Here is a 25,349-nt window from a genome sequence, read left to right as displayed (position 1 = left end):
AGACAAACGGTGAGGGGCAGGACGGGGACAGGGAGGCAGGACTCTTACTTTTTTCGGTCTCTGTCCTTCCTAATGCTGCTACCTGACGCCATAAATGACTGGTTCGGGAACAGCTCACAGGTAGCTTTCTTCTTAGCGAAAGTGACTGATTCTTCCTCCAGCATTCTTCTCTTTTCTTCAAGTTTCATTCTCTCTTCCTGATGAATTCTTTTGAGGTGCTCAAATTTGGCCTGAAGCTGTGAAACAAAGAACAGTTCCCATAACTGACACTGTGTGGCAGCCACACACAGGACTCATTTCCATGTCAGCAAGCCAACGCTCTCCCACCCCAGCCCACTCATTTACTCTCCTGGCCATGCTTCCAGAAAAGCGGAGCTCCAACTGCCTTGGCAACGTTCATTTTAAGAGAGTTCTTTTACGTGATTGAGCCAATACATAAAAGCCACAGACTCAGGAACAACACTTTTGACTGTCTGTTAATACTTTTATATTCTTGCCTTATTTTTTTTATCTATAAACCCTGCTTAATAAAGATTCTCAAGTTCATGCTCAATAAAAATAAGGGACACAAAAGTACAGAAGAAAATTACCAAGAACATCACCATCATCATCAACAACAACAACAACCCTATTTTCCAAATAAAGATAACATGTAGAAAAAAAGAAAGGTTTGAGACTCATACTGATAAAGCCCCGGAGGGCAAGCTCAACTGTCAGTATGTGTCAAGAACCTCGTGGTGGTTTCAGTGAGAAGAGCCCTCAGAAGCTCACACTTGGTCCCAGCTGGCCTGACCCAGAATCCCCAAAACAAGATCTAAATAAAGAGAGTTAGGAGGAGTCATGAGACAGGGCTCCCAAATTAAGGCAGTGAACAACAACAGGTGGTAATGGTTGACTCCAGCTGGGTCAACTCAAACAAGCATCAGGTACTTCATCCCTGGGACCAAGAGCAGAGCTGGATGGGAGAGAAGGAAGCCCTGAGGATGCCTGGAGGGCTGCTCCTCTCTGAGGTGGACTGCAGAGGATGCAGAAGGGCACCCCGCGCAGGTCAAAGGCCACTCATCCTGAATGCTGCCCGCCTCACCGATTCATTTTCCTTCCCCCTTATTTATGGAAATCAGAAGTACCTTCTTCAGACACCCCATGGGATGCATCCAAAAATTAGGGTAAGTATGCCCTAGATACTCTGAAAAACTAGGGGACAGAGAATCCTGGCCTCAGAGAAGCATCTTAAATCCTAACAGCATACTACAGCTACATCCACTCTGCAGATAAAAAGAAAATTAAAAAGTTCCTTATGACCAGGCTTTCTTCTCCTAATGGACAACCTCGACTTCTAAAAAGGCTGTAAACTGAATCCCACTTCTGAGGTTTATTCCGTACCCAGTTTATTTTAACATTTACATGCTTGACATCAATTCAAAATACCATGAAGAATAAATATATATGTACAACCTGGCCTAACTATAACATAGAAACCATTAGACAGTTTTAAGTCTGAAAATGTCAGAAGGTGGCTCTTCAAATGAGCTACCACGGTCTGCTACATTGTGTATTGGAGTAGGTATGGACCAGAGATAAAAAAAACAAAAAAAAAAAAACAAAAAAAAAAACAGTTGATTATTCTTCTTCCCCAGAAATAAAGAAAAGCTACCAGAGAGGAATGCTTGCTTAGAAGACTCACCCTCTGACATCTTCAGACTTAAAACTGTCTAATGGCTTCTGTGTTCTAATGGGACTAGGTTTATGTATATTTATTTTCCATGGGATTTTGAATTGAGCCTTTACAAGACCCCAGTGGCAGCAGATGCCCAGGATTTACAACAGACAAAACTATAGTTTTGTGGACAGGTAACCTTAGATCACATTATTCCATGAACATAATCTGGTAAGTGTTTTCCTTTCATTCTCTATGACATTGATGGACATAAAAAGGAACCAATAAACAGAGAGAAAAACACAAAAGGGATGTAAGTGATAAAGGTTTGTGAAAGATGACGCTCAAAGATGGAATATGTATAAAGATTAAAGGATTTGAAAATTCCTAAGATAAAATCAAAACTGATTAAAGTTCTACTTTAATCAAAGGGTTGCTCTTGGAATATTGATGGACTCTTGGTAACATAAAAACTAACTTTAAAAATTATGTTTAGGGGCTGGAGAGATGGCTCAACGGGTAAGAGCACTGACTATTCTTCCAAAGGTTATGAGTTCAAATCCCAGCATCCACATGGTGGCTCACAACCATCCATAAAGAGATCTGATGCCCTCTTCTGGTGTCTGAAGACTGCTACAGTGTACTTACATATAATAAATAAATCTTTAAAAAAATTATGTTTAATCAATATAATTATATTCTCTGCTATATTTGTTAAAAATCTGCTTTTGTCTATACTTTGTCTGTTACATTGGGGAGGGGGGTAGAGACCCCTCTAAAAAAGCCCAAATGCTCTGACAAGTCCATCTTCTTGATCAAAGAGGACAAGAAGAACCTAGGGACTGGACTCTACCCAGTCACACCGCGCAAAGGGAATGATTAGGGACTGAGACACAGTCAGTGAGACCCCAACCCATTCTTACGATTCAACAGGTAAAGGAAAATTACAAAAGCCAAGAGGCTCAGCTTAAGTCCCCAGGAGTAACACTCTGAGTTTCAGTCTTTGACTGACTTTAGCAGTTAAAAAAAAAAAAAAAGGTTAAATTTTGGCCACCTACATGGTACTGAACACATAACAGGAAAGTATAACCAGAAACAATAAAACAGTTCTACCAGCGCCAACCGGGATTCCTGGATATGCCGCAAGTGCCCTGCTCAACTTCTTGTTTGGGAGTACAAGAATCTGGGATCCTGATGGAGACACACTGAACAAAAGTATCATCTAGTATCAGTGAGGCCTAGCCTGATAAATAACTCATTCATGCATCTATAAAGCCATGACCTGTGGTGATTTGATTGAGAAATGTCCCCCATAGACATGTTTAAGCATTTGGTCCCCAGCAGTGGTGCTCTTCAGAGAGGGGATGGAACCTTTAGGAAGTGCAGCCTTGCTGGAGGAAGTACATCACTGGGTGAGGGTTCTGGCAGTGTATAGCTTCACCCAGCTTCCAGTTCATTCTATTTTGTGCTTGCATTAAGGACACAATCTCTTATAGTTATAAAAACTTCTATAGAATTGCTTTGATCATATTATTTTATCACAGCAACAAGAAGTAATCAAAACAACCTACAAATTATCAAAGTAGATTGGGAACACATGGGTCACAGCATGAAACAAAACCAAAAAGAAACATATCTAAAAATGTATCAAACATCCTAGAACAAAGAGTTCAATATATCCACTTTTAAAAAAACCTAACACTTAGCTGGTGATGGCCTTACGGATTTGTCATCTGACCACACAGTGTCAAGGGACTGAAAGATCCCTTCCACTTGACAGTCTTCATGGCTTGATCCAGATCACCTGATTTCTGGTCATTTGTCATCTGCATTATGTCTTCCATAACATCTAAAACAGGTCAGGTGCCTATCCTTCAGGGTGCTGAGACACCTAGGCTCTGCCTACCTGGAGCAGCCTCTGTGTTCTCTAATGCCTTACCTAACCCTGCAGTGACTGCCGCCAGGAACCCACCGCTGAACCTGTGCTAGCTTTCTGTAGTTCTTCTCTGGCCTACGCATATTCTCCCACCTATTTACATTACTGTATGCAGTGTGATGAGTGATCTGAGAGTTACTACTAGTGATCGAGATTGGAATAAAAGATCCTATAATTGCCAATAGTGAGGTATCAAGGGAAATTGGGAGTACTTGACACTGTTGTCAATGAAAGTTATGTCAGCTGACTCTACTTTTAGTCAATAAATGCTGACACTGTGGAAACACATCAATGTGTCTGTTTCTGACAGTTCATTCACAGCAGGTGCAGCTATATCAATCAGCACAGTGTGTGTTGTGATCACATGAAGACCTGAGTCAATGCCTAGAACACCCAGTAAAAGCTAATCCATGCTAAGTAACTAATTGGTAAGGTCTGAATGCAAAGGTAAAGAAAGCTGCTTCACAGCTTTCACAGCTGCCTGTTTTACGGTTAAAAAATAATAAAATAAACAATTACTGGAAACAACTTCTGTGAGTGACTGTCCTCTGAGCCAAACAACCATCATCTTAAAGAGTTCAACTGCAGCTCCTTGTAAAGAGAGTCCTAGCTGGGCTGGTAATGGCTGACATCCCTGCACAGAGGCTCTGAGGAGGGCACCGATTCTCCCAGGTACCCAGCTGTTCCTGCACCCTGGCAACTCTGCCCCTGGAGAACAGCCGGGCTCCAACTATGCTGCTACCAGGGAAGCCTTCATCCCTGCTGGGTAAGGCTTTCCAGGTGTGGCCAGTCGGGGGAAAAGCACCCCCAAATCTCTAAGTAACCCCGCAGCTACTCTCTATAAGTAAACCCAATAAATCTACTAGTTCCCCAAAATGAGCTCTGGCAAAACTGTGCCTCAGTTTGCTATTGGAAGCTTGGGAGAAGGGAAGACATTGCTTTGTCTCCACTACTGAAGGAATCTTGACAAAAACATTTTATAGCCACAGCTGAAATGTTTCTGGTTATAGTATTAGAATACTTCTTACTAACCTAGTAGTTACAAGTCTTTGCTAAGCTGTTTCTAATGGAAGAATGTTCCAAAGACTAAAAGGTTTAATTGGATTTCATGTTATAATTTCTTTAAGGTCTATATTTAAAAACTATATGCTATAGTTTTCAAAGGACAATTACAATCTTAAGATGAACCTTCCAATTTTATAGACCATCCAAAACAGTAAGTACAAACATGTCAAATCAAACCACACTCACCTCTCTTTCAGCTTCTTTCAATATGGCTTCTTTCTCCTTTACTCGCTGCACAAACATCTGCTTCATCTGTTCTTCCTTCCTCTGACGTTCACCATACAATTCGTGCCTTTTAGCTTCATAAGTCTCTTGAAGACTAAAAAGGTCATTTGTGTTATTCTCATGTTAAAAAGACATGGTAACAGTTTTGCAAGCCTGTATGCGCCTCCCATTAGGCCTTGTTTTATCATGTACCATCACATCTGAGGACCCAGACACGCCACTGCCTGCGGCACCAGACGAAAGGCTTTCAGGGCTACAGCCAATAAAGCACATGAAGACTGACAGAGTCCTTCACAGGTACTCTCGCTTCTCCCAAACGTTCCTTTTTCAGTCTTTGTTAGATGGCATCAATCCAGCTACATGCTGGAGTAATGAAGTCACGTGACTTGCCCCTCTGCTTAGCTTTGAGCGCCCAGGCAGGTTAGCTCTATCGGTGAAGCTGACACCACAGCTGGTTCTCTTTCCACTGCCACAGGCATCATACCGATGTGCCCCTGACATGTTCTGCCTTCACCTCTGCAGTATTTTCCTGAATGATCTCTGGGCGTCTAGCTCACTGTGTTCTTCTGGTTACTAGACTTTCTGCCCAGAGCACACAGGCAGGAAAGGGCAACCTGCTTGACTTCCTTTCCAGATTAATTCCTCAACAAATGAATCAAGTCCCTTTAGGTTTCAGCAAAGCCACATATAGCACTGTCCTTACAACAGTCCTTCCATTTTGAGTGTTTTTCAGTCTCAGCCCTTTCTGCTCAGCTTTCCTCTATCTCTGGAGACAAGTGCAAACGTGACTTCCTCTACAAAGGCTTTCCCTTCTCCTCATCGCACTGGTCCTTCCAAAGTATCTCCAGGTCATTTATATCCTGTCTCCTCTCATTTTTAATAGATTCGAATACTGAAAATAGGTGTAAGATCCTTGGTCATCTTTGTTACCTGTCTATCCAGCAAAGCTATCTAGACACTGATTCCTTCTTAATGCCGTCTTAGAGACAGATGCTTCTCATATGTAGAGACAATTCTAGTCAGGCAGAGACTGTCCTGGAATTCTATGACCCTCTGCCTACTTATATAATTCCAGAGCTACAACAATAAACCTTCCAATATATCAGAAAAGCCAAGCCCTTCCATTTCAGCTTATTGTGTGAATATCCCAAGATTCAACAAAGAATACAAATTCATTTTCCTCTTAAGTCAGTAAGAAATTTCTACTGCATTTAAAAAGACATTAAATACACCTGAATTTTAAAATTCATTTTTAATTAAGAATTTTATTAATATTTGATAAGTTGAAGAAAAAACTGTAAAAAAATGTTGCATGATAGCTATCATGGCTGAGAGCTAAGTTAATGCACAGCACGTTTTCTTAGATCATATCCTAATCACCTGTAAGAACATTCTCATTAAGAACAAAACACATCATTGTGCAAAATACCCTAAGTAACTAGTTGAGTGCCTCAAATACCAAGGAGGTAACATACATGGGATTTGGCTTTTCAGGGTTTTTTTGTTGTTGTTGTTTATGTCTCATTTTAAAGAAACTTGTAAATATATTAGCTATTTTGACAAATTTCAGAAACTTTACTCCATTTTGTAGGTAGAACTGATACATCTTTTATACCAAAACATATAAGTAATAAATAACAACTCAGCTTCTTATCAACTGACAGTTAAGAGAATGCTTTGTTACTTTATCTGCACATACACCCAGGAAGAAAATAAACAGAAGTGGTGAACAGAAGAGGCCTAGACTTAGTGACTGTAAGCCAGCAGCAGCAGATACTCCCCACACTGCAGATTCTTCATGTTGGCAGCAAACTTCAACAGCAAACCCTGGTGGTCTAATGTCCAGGGAGGGAGCAAGAGCTTAGCGCATCTACCTAACACAGCTGGATAGTTAGAAGCTGGGATGTGAGCCAGATCAGGCTTCTTTAAAGCCCACGCTCGACCATGCTAGATCTGACTGCCTCAACTAGATTCCAGCAGGGGAAAGACGTGTGCTGCTCCTACACGCTTCCCACCATACTCACTTCCTAGGATATATATTTATGAGGCCAATTCTATCATTCTAAGGTAAATGAGAAACTCTTAATAGATCTGAAGAACATGGTGTGTGCAGTTAGTACTGTGAACTATGACATGTATTAAATGAACATGAGAAGTTCCTGCTACGCTGTGCCCTCTCTGGGATCCAATTAGCTTGTTGTCATGAGTATGTAATACCATTATTTTACATTATTGTAGATCTGACTATCTTGAAGCAAAAGGGGAAAAGACCAATTCTTAGTTCTCAGTGTTATCAAATCTAAAACCCTTTTCACTGATGTTCTTGTTACTTGTACAGTTCAAATAAACATGATGAACTTCTAAGTCTATTAAATGCACAGTTACTCATTTCTTTGGGTTCCAAAGATAAAATTCAGTATAACTACAGCAGACAATTAAGCAATTCTATAATACCATATAAATCTTCCTTTCAAAATTATAGGCCCTAGCCAGATATGGCACATAATCTGTATTCCAAGTGCCTAGAATATCGGAGGAGAATTATGCATTTATGACCAGCATGGGCTAAACTCAAGCTGTATTGTACTACATGAGATACAATACTTGCCTGAGTTATTCACCACAAAACCAAGAACTACAAACCTAACACTTCAGTGTCAGGGATTTGACTCAAGAATTCATGGAAATTGTGAAAACATTCTAAAATCATTAAACTCAGGGATTTAAATTTTTATGAAAGCAAAATTGATATAATTTAATATAAAAAATTAAGGCCAAATGTGGTGGGACACCATAAAAATCCCAGTATTCAGTGGGCAGAGGTAGGCTGGTCTTTGTGAATTCAACATTAGATGGTCTACACAATGAGTTCCACACCAGCCAGCCAGGCTACACAATGAGACAGAGTCTCAAAAAAGTATGTATGTACGTCTACAGAAGCATTCCAGCTTTGAATGATACTCTGTGCTTAGACCTCATAAACAAGAATATGATTACTGTGGCTGTATTAAGATATCAACTTGGTATAACCATTTTAAATAAGTTTAAATAAATGTTTTCGACAGAAAAACGAACTGAACATTTGGCAATGAAGAAATAAAGAGTACCCTAACAGGTCTATGCAACAGTTCTTTTAGTTGCTCGGTTGATTTAATTCAGGTTTTACATGCCAACCAAATTAAGAAAAATGAAATGGGAAAGAATCCTCAGAAAATAAAAAGTAACTTCATGAAACTATGAATAATGAGGCTTTCTATGCATTAGGTTACAATGAACCTTTTATATAAACCTTATCAAATCTCACAAAATAACAAAGTACTACAAGAAGTAGTTTGCCTTGGCTTGGCCTACGAAATCCAGAGTCTAGTTTTTTAAAATTCCACTATTGCTAAGTGGAGCAGCCTGGGAAGGACAGACGCTGTCTTCACACTGGAGTCCCCTCTTCCTCTGTGTCCTCTGCCAAGACCCGTCATGCTGAGCAGATGGATGGCAGACAAACATTAATTACTGGCTGAACGAGCATTTTAAAATGCAGATTGCTAGGTTCCATCCCTGGGAATTCTGACCCCGCATATCTTAGTCATCTACAGATGGCTGATGATGAGTCCACCAGGCAACCCAGAACTCTCTTCCTGGAGATACTTCATAGCTGTCCTGTCTGCTTTCACTTGGAATCTCTGCCTCCTCAGTACAGACAGGGACCTCTGAACTATCCCCGAGACTAGGAAGAAATGAGAGGCACTCATTTCCTCTGGAAAACACTAGGAAAGCCAACTTGAAATGGTTAATCTTCAGTAAAAATATAGTATGATCAGAAAAAATCATCAGCTTATCAGAACTATTGGTATAGAGTACTAATTTGGTGGAGGGGGGTTAAACACATCAGATTCTTAATTTTTTTTACCTTAAACCACTAATGAAATTTAAATTTTAACTTCATCTAGGATTAAATCCTCCACAAGGTCAACAGCAATCTAAACAATGACTGGCTACTCTCTAGTTCCTTCATGTTGTGTTTTCTCTGTGATACTTGTTATCAGGCAGAGTAATTAACAAATGCCAACAGTGAAGTGGAAAAGGGATCCTCAGTCTGAGACATTCAAACTAGTGGTGATGTTAAAGACTAAATGCTTTACCCACCAGAACTGTTCTTGAGTGTGTTATCAAATCAGATTTGATTAAGTATATAAGGAATTAGGATTCTGTGTGTTTTTGTGTTCATTTTAAAATTTAGGGATATCATCTGGCACCATATAAAGTTACCAAAGAAATTCAGAGCAACATTAAATGGTCTAGTCATTTATCAAGGTCTTTAGGTCCAAAATTCTTCCAACTATGAGAAGCAATTTTAACTTGGATTCTTTACAAGGAAAAGATATTACATGCCTGGCTAAGTTTCTGTTACTCCAAATGTTCCTTCAGAAAAAGGGCAACTAATGAAGGCTTGGGTAATTTGACTTGTGAAGTGTTTCCTTCAGTTATTCATATTCTAACTGCTGTATATTCTAATTCCTTTCCCCCTGTTCAGGACCTCATACATGCTGGCACTCAGCACTGAGCACAGGCTGCCACTCCTCCCCACCTGCCTCTTTTTTACTTTCTGAGACAGGTTGTTACTATGTTGCCCAAGTTGGCTCTGAACAGGTTGTACAGTTCAAGCAGACCTTGAACTTACAGGCTTCATAGAACAGTTTCCCAAGTAGCTGTGTAAAAGGAGGTTTTTCCTTAGTTCCTTTACAGTCAGGAATAATCTTCAGAAGCAAAGAGGTATCAGTTGATTGGACAAGTCAAATGAATCAATTTCATTGTTAGATTTCTAAAAATGCAGTCTCATCATTATGGAGCTTAAGAAAGAGTAATCCTTTCTAATGCCCCCCAGAAAGCCTCCCTTACCTGAGGGGCTTGTTCTCTGGGCCCACATCTACAAAGCCCATCTCCTGCAGTTTGCAGCGCCTGTACAGCTCATAGTGCCTCAAATGCGTCTGCTCCCGCAGGTCCTCCATGTTTGTGCAAATAAGCATTTCCCGCAGCTTTACAAAGTCACAGTGATTTTCATTTTCCACTAGCCAGAGAAAATCAGAAAAGCACAACGCTAGCTTTAACTCCTGGCACACAATAAGTGCTTGTCAAATGAAAGGTAAAGACAGTGAAATAGCAAACAGCAAGATGTCACTTCTGATCAACAGCTACTATTATTATATACGCGTAACCAAGGAAGAAATTGGTTGCATTATACACTCTGAATCATAGGTAATACTAGCTAACAGACTGGGAAGTCTGCCTCAAATATAGTAGCCAATGGATAAAGAGGAAATAGCACAGACAAATTTTTCATTGCTATGCTCAGGTTCTTTTACTCCTACTGTGAATTTACCAACTGTAACCATGGGACGTTTTACACAGTACTTAAGTAAGCTTGTTCCACTCTCAAGTAGTAAATTCTGCTCAGATCTACAATGATCAAATTTTTTTCTACAAAATTACATTTATGAATTTGTATTAAATATTATTCAAAATTAGTGACTACAATGGTATGGTCATTCTATGTTTATGATTACCAGAGGACTATAAATAAATATAGCACAGTGACCTAGTATTTTATAAATGAAATTTTAAAAATTTATTTTTGTATGTATGATGTATGTGAGTCAAGCCTCACTGTGTTGCACAGACTGGCATCAAGCTTAAACTCTTCTGGCTTTACCTCCCCAGGGAGCTAGGACTAGAGGTATACCATACCCGGTTTATTTTACATTTTAATTAAAAGTTTTCTCAATATTTTACATTCATTTAAAAATATTATCAGCTGGGCATGGTGGTATATATGCATATAATCCCAGTACTCAGAGGTAGAGTTCACAATCTTCAGGCCAGCTAGGCTACAAAATCAAGACCACATCATATTGAACTGTCTATTCCATGTTCAGGACTTCATACAAGCACTAAACACAAGTCACCACCCCACTCCACTTTTTTAACTTTTTGAGACAGGATGTTACTATATTGTCCAAGTTGGTCCTGATGATTATCATGTTTAACCACTACTTTATAGATTCAAATTCTAATCAAGGGCTAGGGATGGAGTTGCACAGAGCATGTTCTAGAACGCTCAAGCATACTGGCTAGATCTCCAGCATCAAAGAAGCAGCCAGCTTCTGATCTAAGTCCATGTCTACACATCTCAGCTTCAGGTAGCCAGCAGAGGAGACACGGTACAACACAGGGAGATGGAAAAGCTCTGTCCGCAGACTTTGGATATAACAGCCAACTCCTGTTTATTAACTACAATCTAATTTGTCACCTCAAACAATTGGTCTAATTCAATCTTAAGATTACCAGGTGACACATTTATTTCTGTCATACTTACTTACCTTGTACGATACCCCAAGGATACTGACGACCCTTCACCATCTTATTTCCAACTTTTATCTCATCCATACTTCCAACAACAGCAAATGGCAAATGGCCCTAGAAAGGAACCAAACATCAATCTCATTTTTTAATACCACAATATAAATGACTATAATATCAGTCATGAAAATAATAGAGAATAATTAAAGAGCAATTCCACTAAGCTTGGGATACATACTAAAGATTCTACAAGAGTCACTTTTGGACACTACAAAGTACATACTGGGTATCTCTCGCATACAAGTCACAGTTTTATTTGGAATTAAAAGAAGAAAGACAAGGAGAAGCAGAAGAATTTTGATACATGTGACAATATCATGAACATTTTCCTGTAAAACAAAAAAAGATGTTTTAGAAACTATAGACCTTACATAGTATATAAAGTAGTATGGTATCTGCATTTAGTCTATCACATATAATACCAATATAAAATGATGCGCAAAGTTTAAAAATGATGCTAGTGCAGTGATGCTATACAAGTCGAGAGGAACAAGAGATTACTGAGAACGGGCAGGCACGGTCCATGTGAGGCCAGGATCTAGTTAGAGCCTACAGGGTAGGAAGAAGGGTTAGCTAGGGAGAGACTCTGTAACATGCAGTGGCTCAGCTGAGGGCTATGAGCGCATAAATCTGTCTAATGTCGAGGCCTGAAACCCGGGAGAAGATTAATGTAAAAACAAATAATGTTTAATATTTAGCAACTGAATGAAGGCTTCTTAACTGTCTTCTAACAAATTATTGATGAGCATGTGAAAAAATCAAATATAAAGGCAATTTAACACAGAAAATCTGGATCACTTCATTCATATTATTAGGTTTTAAGAGATTTAGTTTAGGGTTTCCTATTTTCATGATTGTGATGGCTAATCTTCCCATCAACAGGACTACATTTAGAATAAGCACAGCTTTAGAACCAACTGAGTATGTGTCAGAAAGGTTAATTGAACAGAGAAGCATCCTGAACATGGGTAGCACCATCCTGGAGCCGAGAACCCATACATCAAGGATGGACCGGACTGAGCATCGCACTCATCTGTCTCCTGATGGCAGACGCACTGGGACCAGCTAGCTGCCACATGCTCCTGCTGCCTGGACATGCACACCATTCTGTCCTGTAATCTCAAACCACAGCCAAAATGAACTTCAGTTGCTTTTATCAGAACTTTTGACACAGGAAAGTATGTAATACAATAGCATATGATAAATTGGAAAGGATAAGGAAGAAGAATAAACAGTTATGGGATGTTGTTGCTAGGTACCATAACTAAGGGTACATCATTTAGCCCCCTCACCTAAGTCAGCCCGTATTAGACTACTAGCCAAATTCCGCAGACAAGTCAATAGTCTCCAGGCAGTGACCGCCATATAAAGCCTCAAACCCACAAGCCTTCAAAATAAAATGAAGCATTTAAACATTGTGAAACTTTGAGAAAAGTAAAGAACTTAGTCATCTTAGACACACTAAATGAAGCACGCATCTCATCTGAAGGGAACCTCAGCTCACGACTGACTGACTGACTGACTGACTGACTCGGTTCCAGGAGAGCAAGAGGATGCAAAGCAAAGACAAAAGTGCCCAGTGTCTGTCTGTCAACAACAACAACAGTTAAATGTTTATTCTGCTGAACTTTTGACATTTCACCTTATTTGAAGTCTTTCTGGAAAACAAAAGTGAATATATATATATATATATATCACTGGTCTCTCTCTATTTGTGGGTGGTATATTCCAAAAACCCAGTAGATACCTAAAAGTATGACCTGCTCACAGTCCCATACATAGAACGCTTTATCCCATTCAGTACCTGCAAATGTTTATAAACTAGGTACGATAAGGGAACAATAACTAATCATCAAATGGGACAAAAAAAACTAAAAATACATGACTGTGGCTCTTTCAAAGTACTACTGTACTAGAATCAGTATTCTTCTGATGATGTCAGTTGGTTCAAAGCCTGTGATTTTTTTCTTGCTATTCATATTGGCACACAACTGAAAACTAGTAAGTTACTTATTTCTGCAATCTCCCATTTCCTATATTCACAATAATAACTAAAGGCTCAGGAAGCGAGGCGCCAGATAAGCAGGACTGCTGCAGCAGCAGTGATGATCAAGTCAGCTCAGCCTCAGGTTACAGCAGTCACACTCAGACTCAGGGAGCTCAGCCTCAGGTTACAGCAGTCACACTCAGACTCAGGGGAGCTCAGCCTCAGGTTACAGCAGTCAGACTCAGGGAGCTCAGTCTCAGGTTACAGCAGTCACACTCAGATTCAGACTCAGGTTACAGCAGTCACACTCAGACTCAGACTCAGGTTACAGCAGTCACACTCAGGGAACTCAGCCTCAGGTTACTCAGCCTCAGGTTACAGCAGTCACACTCAGACTTAGACTCAGGTTACAGCAGTCACACTCAGATTCAGACTCAGGTTACAGCAGTCACACTCAGACTCAGACTCAGGTTACAGCAGTCACACTCATACTCAGGGCCCTCACGTTCATCGCTCCATTGATCTTGGCAGTTGTGTCGTCGTCTGTTGGAAACTGATAGATCTGCACACCATTGATGACCAGTTCACTCATTAGCTTCATCTTAAACTTCTGTAGTTCACTTTTAGAAATTGTATCTGCCTTGGCAATAAGTGGTATAATGTTCACCTATAAAGAAATAAAATCCACAATATCATCATGGAAGTTTGTTTTTTAAAATTCATAGTCATAGTTTTTTCACATTAAAGAAAATCTCTAACAATCAATTTCTCTGATCAGGGGTTGGCAAATTATGATCCAGGTTGCTGTCTGCTTTTTATAAATGAAGGTAAATTAGAATAACACCATGTCTATCCATGTATTCTGCTTTCATGTTACAGGAGATAAAAGGAGTCACCATAAAGAACATAGGTGGCTGACATACTTTACTACCTACCCAGAAGAGAGTATGGATCTCTCTAACCAAAATAAATATGCAGATACAAAATTCTCAACTGTATGGATGCTAATTGTAAAAATTTCAAAGGAGCTCTTGTAAAATCAAATTTTCATTTGCATTTAGATTTAGAAACTCATATTCTCTTCTCCTCAAATTTTTGAACTCCACACAAGGTAAGTAGAACATAATAAACTGTGAGCAAAAAAACACTGCTTAATTCACTAAGAACTTATATTTCTCAAGAAAACTAAGAGAATGGGTGACTTTGCTCTTCCTGCGTCTTTTTTTTTTTTTTTTTTTTTTTTTTTTTTTTTTTTTTTGCCCTTTAGTGGCCTGTCAGGTCTAGTCGTCAGAGAAGCTGTCTACAGCACTGGATAGAAACTCCAGTACCAGCTAAATGTGCTCTGATGCAAAGGAACGGCTTCCTGAGCATGCTCCAGGCCCGTTGCTGCTAGAGGAAGACATGTGGGGTCATGAAGACTAAACTACAAACTCAGTCCTGCATGAGAGTAATGTCCCCAGCATTAAGGCCCATGTCTCTATGAACTGAGTTTTATTATCATGTTTTTCTAATCTGAATCCAAACCCCAGGGCTAATGAACATGTAGGTGAGAAAACATCACCACACAATTTTCCAAAAACTGAAAGGATTCATTTTTTACATGTTTTTCTCTTTTCTAACTCTGCACTGACTCAGTCTATGCCTCTGTATTTACCGCCTTCTAGACACTTATAAGGAGATAATGATTTTATGAACTACCCATGAAGTGGGTGGCAGAAAACAATTGTAAGTGGGGTTCAAAGCACATAAAAGTTATGATATCGAATACTTAGTTTCAAGATCCATATATTCAATACCTTATGTCAAAGTTTTCACATTGTAATTGTTTTTGAACTGCATAAATATCTTAAGTATCAATGTGTGCATGGTTCTCACAGGAAAGAAAATGGATGTGCCAAAGATGGTCATTTGTCACCATCTGAATGAGGCAGGCAGCCAAGTGTTTGAGGCCAGGGAAACTGAGAGAGCAGAGGTCACCTTCATCTCTCATGTACATTAAGTTTTCTGAAGCCTGCCAAAGGCCTTGTGGATAGCAGCTGCCCTACTAAAACCACTACAATGACAAACTAGATAACTATATAAATAACACTATGCATCCAAATGCAAAACCAAGTCACTGGAGCTTGTCATATGCTTTCTTTTCAAACTTGTAGGAAATTCATTATCTCATTTGTTACAGAAAGCTTAAGGCAGGATTGTGATGAGACCCAATACAGAATTCGCCCTATCACTTGAACAAAATGAAGAGGGTAGACCCAATCTTCACATGAATGACTAGGGCTGACAAACTTTTACTGTCACCAGAAAACATTTGGTTTCAAACTCTTTGATAATGTATAATCTGCTACAGATAAAGCAGCTACTAAGGGATGCAACCGATATTTAAAATTAGCTCCACTGGTGACAAATTCTATGATCTTTGTGCTTTGTATCATGTTTTCCTCTATAAGGCAAAATTTCCATTTTGATTTTACTCCTTTAAAAAGTACAAAATTTTAAGAATATATTTCTTTGGGATTAGAACAGTAACTAGTCTTTTCAACTTTTAAACAAATATAATAATCTTCAATGAGTTAATTTGTGAAACAATTTTATAACCTCCAAAATGTATAAATAGCTACTTGCTTCAAAAGTTTAGGAAGAAATGTTCTTGATACAGTCCAAACAAAAACATATTTCACCAAGATGAAATATTATTATCATACTTTAACAATTAAGTTATTCCTCTAATTTATGTTTGAAATAAAAATGTGGAATAATTACAACAGGTGTAATCACTAAAAAGAGAACTTGTTTAGTATTTTTATCTCATTTTCCAGATTAAATTTCTCCAGAAATAAATGTTTTAAAGATATATAGAATAAAAGCTATAAAGTATGTGCAAATTAACATAAAGATACTTTAATATTTCAAGTGTACTGAGGTTTGAGAAGTTGTTTGCTTCCCTAATCCACCTTGTTGTCCAGGCTCTTCATGGTTAAAAGGTCGAGTGTCCTTAGAGAGTGGCCTGTCGGAGCAATGAAGTAGAGGCACACATGGATGCGAGAGTCATGGTAGTTAAAAAGAGCACGCCTGATCTTCAGTTCTTCCTGGAGATAGGCCTCAAATTGATCATCTATGTAATCAACTATCGGTTGATAGCTGAAAAAAAATATTTAAATATTTAATACAACATATCCATGCTATCTTAGTAAAGAACTCGTACAATTCTCAAGTCTGACATCTATATCTTCCAGGAATATCAGTTAATATCTATACCGAGCAAACAGGTAATTACAATGCTAACACATAACAACACATAATATACATGTATGACAGTAATTCTGCCAAAACATCAGGATAACCTAGTCAGAAATGATATTAAGTTCCCAAAGATTCATTTCTACGTACATTAATGTTCTGGGTTCAGTTCTTTTAAGGCTTTTTACAACTGCCCAAAGCCAATTAGAAACTTAACATACAATTAGAGTGATAACATGGCATATTGTTTAATTGGTTGAGAAGAGGAAAAGGTGCCAACTAAAATAATTAAGTCAAAGTGCCTGATTTTTGTTTTCAGTACATCTATATGCATGAAAAGCTTAACCCACAAAAGAGGAAAGGTTAGTATCAGCTGGAAATATCCAACTAATAATGCTGGCATGTTGTATTTTCAGTTAAGTATAAACAGGCCAATTATATCTTGTGCTGCATTTCTTGCCCAGATAACCCTCTTATTCCCTCTGGCCGTCCCAGCCTATTTGTCCTTGGAAACACAAGACAAATCAGTGTACTTGATCTCGGCTCAGGATGAGTCTGTCAATGGTCTACTTCATTGTGATATGTTAAACCATTGCTTATGCAACGTATGTGTTCATGTGTGTAGGCACACAAGTGTGCCCCTACATATGGAACCTCGGGAGATAGTTGCCTTGTTTATTGCTACATTGGCCTGGGTCTTGCAGACTCTGCTAGGCTGGCTGGCCAGCAAGCCCCAGGATCCTGTCTCCAACTTCCCAGCACTGGGATTACAAGCAAGCATGTGCCACTGTGCCCCTCCCCTTTTTGGATGGCTCTGGAGAGAAGACTCTGGGCATCACACTTAAGCACTTTACTGAGTGGGCTATCTCCCTATCCCTGCTACCTTTCTACTCTCAAGTAACTTCATTAAATAAGCCAGGCCCCTAAACAGCAAGTCAAACATGAGGATTTACAGAATAAAAGATCCCATGTACACATATATTAATCATGAATATATTTTAATAGTTCAAAAACAGTTCCCTTCCTAATCCACCTTGCTGTCCAGGCTCTGGTCACTCCATGGACATCTTTATAACCCTACAGGATAGCAGTGAAAGTTAACTTTATAAACATAGAGAGCATTGAAGTCTTTTATAACTGTCTGATAATTCTAGTTCTTGGAGACTGGCACCTCTTTTAAAACACAGAATAGTGTATTCTCCCATTACTGGCAGTAAACAGTTTGAGGGGAAAGCCAGCATCTTCATAATTCTGATTTCTGTAAGAATTAACAAAATACCTTGGACATTAAAAGGACTGAGTTCATCAGAATGATTACTATCAACACAAAGAAAGGTTTCTTAGAATGCTGGTGTAAATATGACCTGGTAATATAATAGTCCCTTCCAAAAAATTAAATAGTAAGTCTTTAAGTACATATTTGACATAAAAATTTCAAAACAGCATTTATAAATGATTTAAAATAGGTCAGTAGTAACATGACCTAAATAACCATGAATGTTCATGTAGATGACTATCTTGTCTTAAGGTTTTTCAAAAATAAAACTTTAGATACTGTTAATTAAATAAACAGGAATTCTTCCATAGCAATTTATCCTGTCTCTAACTCCAGTAACTAGAAAACACCATTTCAATGAGAAGGCAGTGATCATATGATCCTAAAAGCTTGTCAGGGTAATAATGAACCAGGAATAAACCTACAACTATTCCCTTCTTCTCAAAGACCCATACAGGTGTTTGTTGCTTTGTGACTAAAAGGAAAGGAGAAAATGGCATGTTGTTAGGAGCTTGTAGCCAAAATACCAGGCTTGCATATAAGGCAAGACATCTCTTTGATTCTGGGAATCTCAAAGCATGAATGGGTTCGGTGATTCCTCGAGAACCAGTATCAGAGAAAGCTGCTGCAAGCAAATCCAAGTCTGTCCAACAGAAGCAACTTTACACTACAGCTCAAAGCATCCCTGTTAATTACACCCAAAAGCCTCGAGATAAACAGATAAGTAGATAGATGGATGGATGGTTGGATACATAGATAGATAGATGGATAGATAGATAGATAGATGGATGGATGGATGGATGGATGGATGGATAGATAGATAAAGAGGAATAACCATAAATGAAAATCATCAAAAAACTTTTACCAAAACTACAATAGGAACAAAATGCAAACTAGATTGTTGAAAAAAGAAAACTAATAAAAAAGTGACCTTACAAAAACACATGTGAATAGCAACAATACAAATTTGAAAATTTGAAAACTCGTAACGAATATTAAGATATTAAGTTTAGCAGTAAATTAGACAACAGAAAAACACAGAGAAGTGAGAGACAGAAGCATAGACACTATGGGAAAAAGACAGCTGAGATAGATAAGTGGTGGGGTAGGAAAAGAGACAACAAAACCCAGTGGATCTTTGGCGAAGAGTAAAATGCAAGAAAATCAGAATCTGTGGAACACCACACTGGAGAGCAAAAAGGTGCACAGACCAAGTTCTGCAGATCCAACTGGCCTCTATGAGTCTGACTAGGTATATATGCTGTGTGGTGTGTGTGTGTGTGTGTGTGTGTGTCTGTGTGTGTGTGTATATATATATATATATATATATATAGAGAGAGAGAGAGAGAGAGAGAGAGAGAGAGAGAGAGACATATATATATGAGACAGTGCCTCATCTGAACTCTACAGGCACTACACATATATGTACTAAGGATACATACATACAAGCAAAACACTCATAGTCATAACAATTTCTAAAAATATGCATTATTAACGCATAGTTAAAAAGAACTTTAGACAGCATGGTAAAATACCTAATTCAGAGAAATGGCTCATTTATGGAAAAAAAATGGGACTAGACTTGAAGGAATGACTGAGAGGTAGACTCCAACTGTTCTTTGCTAGCTGGTATTTCACATAAAACATCTATTTATTACTCTAATAACAGAGGAAATAACAAAGAAAATGTGGAAAAGCAAGTTAAATTTTATTTTTAAACTAACTATAATAGAAAGTTACACATATATAGTCTTAGTCTAGAATACAATGACATTTATTCAGCTAAGTGTCTTGGCCCTAAACTTAAGCTTCTTTTAAGATACTTTTACTGACATACAAATTAGTTCTAGGGCTGGAGAAATGGCTCAGCGGTTAAGAGCTCTTCCAGAGGTCCTGAGTTCAATTCCCAGCAACCACATGGTGGCTCACAACCATCTGTAACAGGATCTAGTGCCCTCTTCTGGTGTGTCTGAAGACAGCTACAGTGTACTCATATACATTAAATGAATAAATAAATCTTTAAAAACATTTAGTTCTAAGTTGGTGTAGCCATTAAGAGCATTTAAAGTGAGGCACCCCAGGTCTCTGTGCTGCCCCTTTACTTCTGGGAGACGCAGTTCATACAAAATGACTCTGGAAAACAGCTTGTAACAATGAAACTACATATATTCCAAAAGGAAAAAGAATGGAAAGTTACACCAAAATATCCCTCCCTTTCTCTGAAGTCCAAAATCTACAAGTCCAGAATCTACAATTAACCTCTCTAACACTCCTGAAGAAAAATGGACAAGAAATGGCATAAGATAAAACAAACTAGAATCCCATTATTAAAAATTTTGATACAGATTCATGTAAACTAGTGGGTCTCAATCTTCCTAATGCTACAACCTTTTAATATAGCTCCACATATTGTGGTGGCATCCAAACCTAAAATCATTTTTGTTGCTACTTCATAATTGTAATTTTGCTGTTATGAATTGTATGTAATGTAAATATGTTTTTCCCAATGGTCTTAGGTGACCCCTGTGAGAGGGTCATTGGACTTCCAAAGGGAGTGCTACCCATAGGCTGAGAAACATTGGTCTAGACAGTTTTCCCTGGAGACCATTTCTACTGGGCTACTGAACCTACAGAGGTATGTATTATGTTGGGTTTTTTTGTATGGCTTGTAACTTTGCAATGGGACCTGGGCATCTGCAGTTTACTGGTCATGTTTATGAGATGTGTTTCTAGCCCAGACATGTTGGCTAGGATTTAGTTTGGTTTTACTGTCATCCATGCTTGGTTAATTTCAGATCATATACAAAGAACCTACAACTTAGACTTTAGGAGATTTGATACTGCTTTTTTTAGGCTAAAGTGGTACTAATTCAGTGGTACTGAATTAGTATTTTTAAGCCCCAGGCTGGGGAAGGAAGGGGTAAGGTTCTGGGGATCATGGGGCAGAGGTCAGAGACAATAGGATTCATTTACAGAACCATGTACTGGCTGCTGAGGTAGGGTGGGGAAGTACGGGAACTCTCCAAGGAAACCTATGAGTGCTGCTTCCTGCTGGGCCTGAATTAGAGGAAAGGTGTGGTGGAAAGAGGGGGTGAGGGGATTCACCAATAACACCTGCCATGTGGCTTCTGTCTGGCTCTAAAGCTAAGAAGACTGTCTGACTGGATGTAAACCTAGCCAAGAACCCGAAAGAGACATATAGAACATAATTCAAGGTCCAGAAACACCACAAAGGGGGGTGTGGAAAGGCCTGGGTCAGAGGACCAGAACACTGCTGTGAAACAGCATCTTCTGACCAACAGGGAGGTTGCACCTGGTAGGAGGGTGGTTCTGATGCTTTGATCTGCAATCTGTGTTTACTGGCACTGAAGGTCCTTGCCCTCAATTGGTTTATGATATATCAGTAAAGTTGCCAGTAGCCAATGGCTGATCCAAGGGCCGGGACAGTGAGAGTTGCACAGGTAGGGTGGTGAGAGATTCTATGCCAAGAGATTCTGGGACTGAGAGAGAGAAGGGACACAGAAGCCAGGAAGAGATAAAGCCAAGCAGCGATGAGAGTTTCTGGGTAAGTGGCCACTGACCACTTCCCCGACGGGGCCTGGGGTAGCAGGGAAGATTTAGGAGTGCCCAGTCACTGAGTTAGCCAAGGCATTTTAAGAATAACTGGTGTTTGTGTATAAATGTTTCCTATTCGCAGATCCGAGACAGCCCCTGGGCAGGTGCATGCATGCAAAAACTGGCCAGGAACACAAAGTGGACAGACAAAACTCCCGAAACAGTACCTGTGACCTATGAACTCTCAACAGCCACAGCTGTCCACATAGACCACAGCATTGTGTGTGTGTGTGTGTGTGTGTGTGTGTGTGTGTGTGTGTATTTTCTCATACACACATGTGTATGAATGTGAAAGGGCTTGTTGGAGGTCGGGGAGAGAAGGGTGAATATGATCAAGTACACTGCACTCATTATCAAAGTCTAAATACATTTCCGATAATGTTTAATAATTTGTCTATTTTGGTGAGAATTTGATAGAAGAAAGAAATTAATTCATAAACAATGTATATAACCATTACATATGTTGCCCTTATATATCTTAAACATTCTTTCTCAATAAGATAAGTCTAAATATTAGTGAGAATATTCATTAAAAATACCCTAAAGAGCAGAAAAGTTACAACTTTAATTAAATAATGTGTTTTAATGCTGTGATTTACTTATTCTAAATAAAAACAAAAAATTACAATTTGTCAATAACAACAAATTTGCTAAACAAAAACAAAAAATTATGTCGGGGAAGTAAAGTCACATATTGTATCAACAGAAAATAAAATTATAGCTCAAAAGGAAAAAGGTGAAGTCTTGGCCCTAAAATTAAACTGTTTTACAAGGAAGAATACAAACAAACAAAGCACACATACCTGTCTTCTTTATTTATTTGGTCACCGAAGCCCACTGTATTTACAATGGTCAGTTTCAAGCGAACATTGCTTTCCTGGAGTTCATATGTCTGGGCTCTAAGTCTAACACATGGACAAAAATGTGAGGATTCAAGTTCTTCAAAATTAGTATTAAACAATGTGTTAATCAGTGTTGATTTTCCAATTCCAGTCTCCCCTAGAAGAAACAAAGCACATCTTTACACGTGCAGAAAATCACATATGCAAACTCTAGAATGGCTTCAAAGAGTCTATTTCAAAGGCTACATGGCCAATAAAATAATTTAAGCTAATGCTGGTCTTAAATCACTAGAGAAACACTGATTATACATGCCAAGTTACTCTGCTCTCTAAAAGTAAAAAAAAAAGTTTGAAGTTGTTAAATGAGAATTTAAACAACTCAAAAGCCACAGAGTTGTTAATCTGCTTATACAAACAATGAAGTGAGCACAGGAACACAAATGTTGAAAACCTGAGAGAAAGAGTTGCTGGCACTCACCCACACAGAGAATATTAAAACAGAAGCCTTGCTCAATGGATCTATCGACCAGCTGATCAGGTAAACTTTCAAAACCAACATGGCCACACATAGTCAAGGAACGGGTATTTTCTTTTTTCTGAAGGAAATCAAAACAAATAACTTTAATTATATTTTTATATTTGATATTTAATCACTGTAGGATATAAGCATACTTGAAATGATAAATATAATTATCAGAATAGCTGAAGAGTTCATGACTTCTATTTCTGACTAAAGGTAAAAGTGATTAAGTAAATTTGCAAATATTGTTCCAAAGCACTCACTTCTTATTCCTTTATATGACCAAAAAGCCATAAATTTTAACATTAAAACAAATTATCTCCAAAACCAAGAAAACATCCAAGTAAACTACACATATTCACTGACAAAAATGAGTTCACTGTCATTAAGTATGCTTCCATATAAATTTTGAATAACTAAGAAAATCCTGAAGGAACAGAGTTTTAGAGAGTGGAACGTTTACATTCTGAACTATAAGGGTATATCTGGACTTCATTTACAGGAAAGAATATATATATATATATATATATATATATATATATATATATATATATATATATATAAAGTAATAATACACACACACTGCTAACATTCTGAGTGAAACTCTAACTTAGATGGAGCCTCAGCAATATGCAAACTCGAGACACAGAAAGAAAAGGTAATGAGGAGAAAATGCAGGAAACAACAGGAAGGGAGGCACCCACATGAATCTCAGAGACAAAGCTCACAACGTGACCAGAGGGACACACTAAATTGTGGAATGATGCATTTGTTCCTTTTCTCCATAAAGTTTGTATGTGTTGAAGCTCCCAGAAGGTGGGAAAGAAAGGGAGGGAAAAGAGTAAAGGGAAAGGAAAACAGAAACGAGGAAACACTGCACTCCTGTCAACGATTCTACAAGACCAAATGGTTGCATTTTGATGCTATGGAGAGTTGAAATGTTGCAAATCAGAACCAAATTATCCTGGGCTGTGTTAGATCCCTTTTACCCCAACATCTGAACTCACGTCCTGGTGACTAAACTTTATAAGTTAAGAATGTCAGTAGCAGTAAGGATGCTTGGAAAAGCTGGAAAGAATCATTCTTTTTTATGTGTGTGTCTCTGTGTGAGTGGGTGTTTGTATACGTGTTTGTCTGTGTGTGTGTGCGTGTCTGTGTGTCTGTGTGTGTGTGTGTAAATGAGTTATGAAACAATTGACAATACTACCCACAAGAGCCACAGACTACAAAAGAAAAACTCTAGTCCCGGGCATGAGAAAACCCTTTTCAGTTTCTAACAAAAAAATGTTCTTTCTTGTGGTACATGTAATGCTATGTTATAAATCAAGTTTCTAATAGCTATAGCATAATAAAATATTAAAATTTTTATTGATTTTGGTTTGCAAATAAGCTCCTCTTTTTATAAATATGCAAACATTATGGGTCTAATTTGCCAACGTCTCTGCTGTTAGCCTTTTCCACATGTTTTCAATTGTTATTTTTGTTTTTGTTTTTGTTTTATCTCTTGGTCCTTCATAAAAATGTAACCATTTGCTCTCTCTTTCAGTTTCGAAAAAATATCCTTTTGTGTTCAAAACTGCAGATGCAGAGTTTTCTGCCCTTCCTGCTCAGAAGATAATTTATTGCTCAAGGTCTCTGTTGAAACGTAACATTCTCTAACTCTCATACTTTAATGAAAAGAAAACAGGTACAGGAATGCTTTAAAAGTCCATGGAGCAATGAGGTCTATGTAAGAATTAAATCAAAAACAATCAGGGTCTTAACAATAATTGTACAAATATTACATTGCTGTATGTCAAGTATGTGATTGGATTTAATGCTTATTAAGAGAAATGAGTAAACAATAACAAGTATAAGTTTGCATTTTAGGTAAAATGAGGAAAAATAAATATTTTAGATAAGGATGCATCCTTTTCCTATAATAAATTAAGATTTTGTACACAAATAAAGAGGTAAAACAAAATTAAGAGCTTACAACTAAGTTGCAAAGAGTTTGACTAGGTTACATGAGAGCTATGGGGTAAAACTGTACTTGATGATTAAAGGTTACTATAATTCAATACCCTGAAACAAAAATTGATGCCTAATTCAGTTTACAATAAGAAGGTTTTTTGTTTGTTTGTTTTAATGTCAAGCTGTTCTCAGAAAGGCTTTCCCCATGGAGTAAAACCTCCTCTTACTGGATTGCCTCTGTATTAACAGTAGCAAAAAGTTCTACTTCAAAGAATTCTTCAAGCCTGAGGCATTCCCGCTAGATTACACAAAAACTAAAACTATGTGGTCATAAATGTTGGTAACCAGGCATTTCCACCACCTGCCCCCAGGGATCCAGGGACAGCAGATGTCACTACTAACTGCCAAGATGAGACACATTCCCACTGTTGCCAGGTGTGGCAAATCCTCCCCCGCACATACACTACATCCCCTTAAAAGGACCAGTCCCTCCTCCACACTCTGTCCCTCCACCCGCACCCAGAGGCAGCCTCTATACCCCCACTCCTCAATAAGCCTCCCACGTGAGACCTGTGGCATGGTATGACCTTATGGTGTCTGTCCCTTAGAGCATATTAAAACA

The 25,349-nt window shown here is 38.4% G+C and overlaps 1 protein-coding gene across 6 annotated transcripts in view; it reads right to left on the bottom strand.

Annotated features, from left to right (window-relative positions):
- Septin10 (septin 10) overlaps positions 1 to 25,349 on the bottom strand; it is an 81,596-nt gene that overhangs the window by 32,649 nt on the left and 23,598 nt on the right. For all 6 annotated transcript variants that reach the window (XM_052162977.1, XM_052162975.1, XM_052162978.1 and 3 more), the window contains 8 exons: positions 22,733 to 22,850; positions 22,216 to 22,411; positions 16,236 to 16,422; positions 13,787 to 13,948; positions 11,255 to 11,351; positions 9,777 to 9,945; positions 4,845 to 4,977; positions 49 to 236 (listed from right to left, as the gene is read on the bottom strand). In XM_052162977.1, coding sequence (XP_052018937.1) covers positions 49 to 236; positions 4,845 to 4,977; positions 9,777 to 9,945; positions 11,255 to 11,351; positions 13,787 to 13,948; positions 16,236 to 16,422; positions 22,216 to 22,411; positions 22,733 to 22,823 — 1,223 coding nt within the window. In that variant the 5' untranslated portion in view covers positions 22,824 to 22,850. The remainder of the gene's footprint in view (positions 1 to 48; positions 237 to 4,844; positions 4,978 to 9,776; positions 9,946 to 11,254; positions 11,352 to 13,786; positions 13,949 to 16,235; positions 16,423 to 22,215; positions 22,412 to 22,732; positions 22,851 to 25,349) is intronic.

This window comes from Apodemus sylvaticus, chromosome 19 (assembly GCF_947179515.1).
Source record: "Apodemus sylvaticus chromosome 19, mApoSyl1.1, whole genome shotgun sequence".
Taxonomy (NCBI): domain Eukaryota; kingdom Metazoa; phylum Chordata; class Mammalia; order Rodentia; family Muridae; genus Apodemus; species Apodemus sylvaticus.
This window is presented reverse-complemented; position numbering and strand designations above follow the sequence as displayed.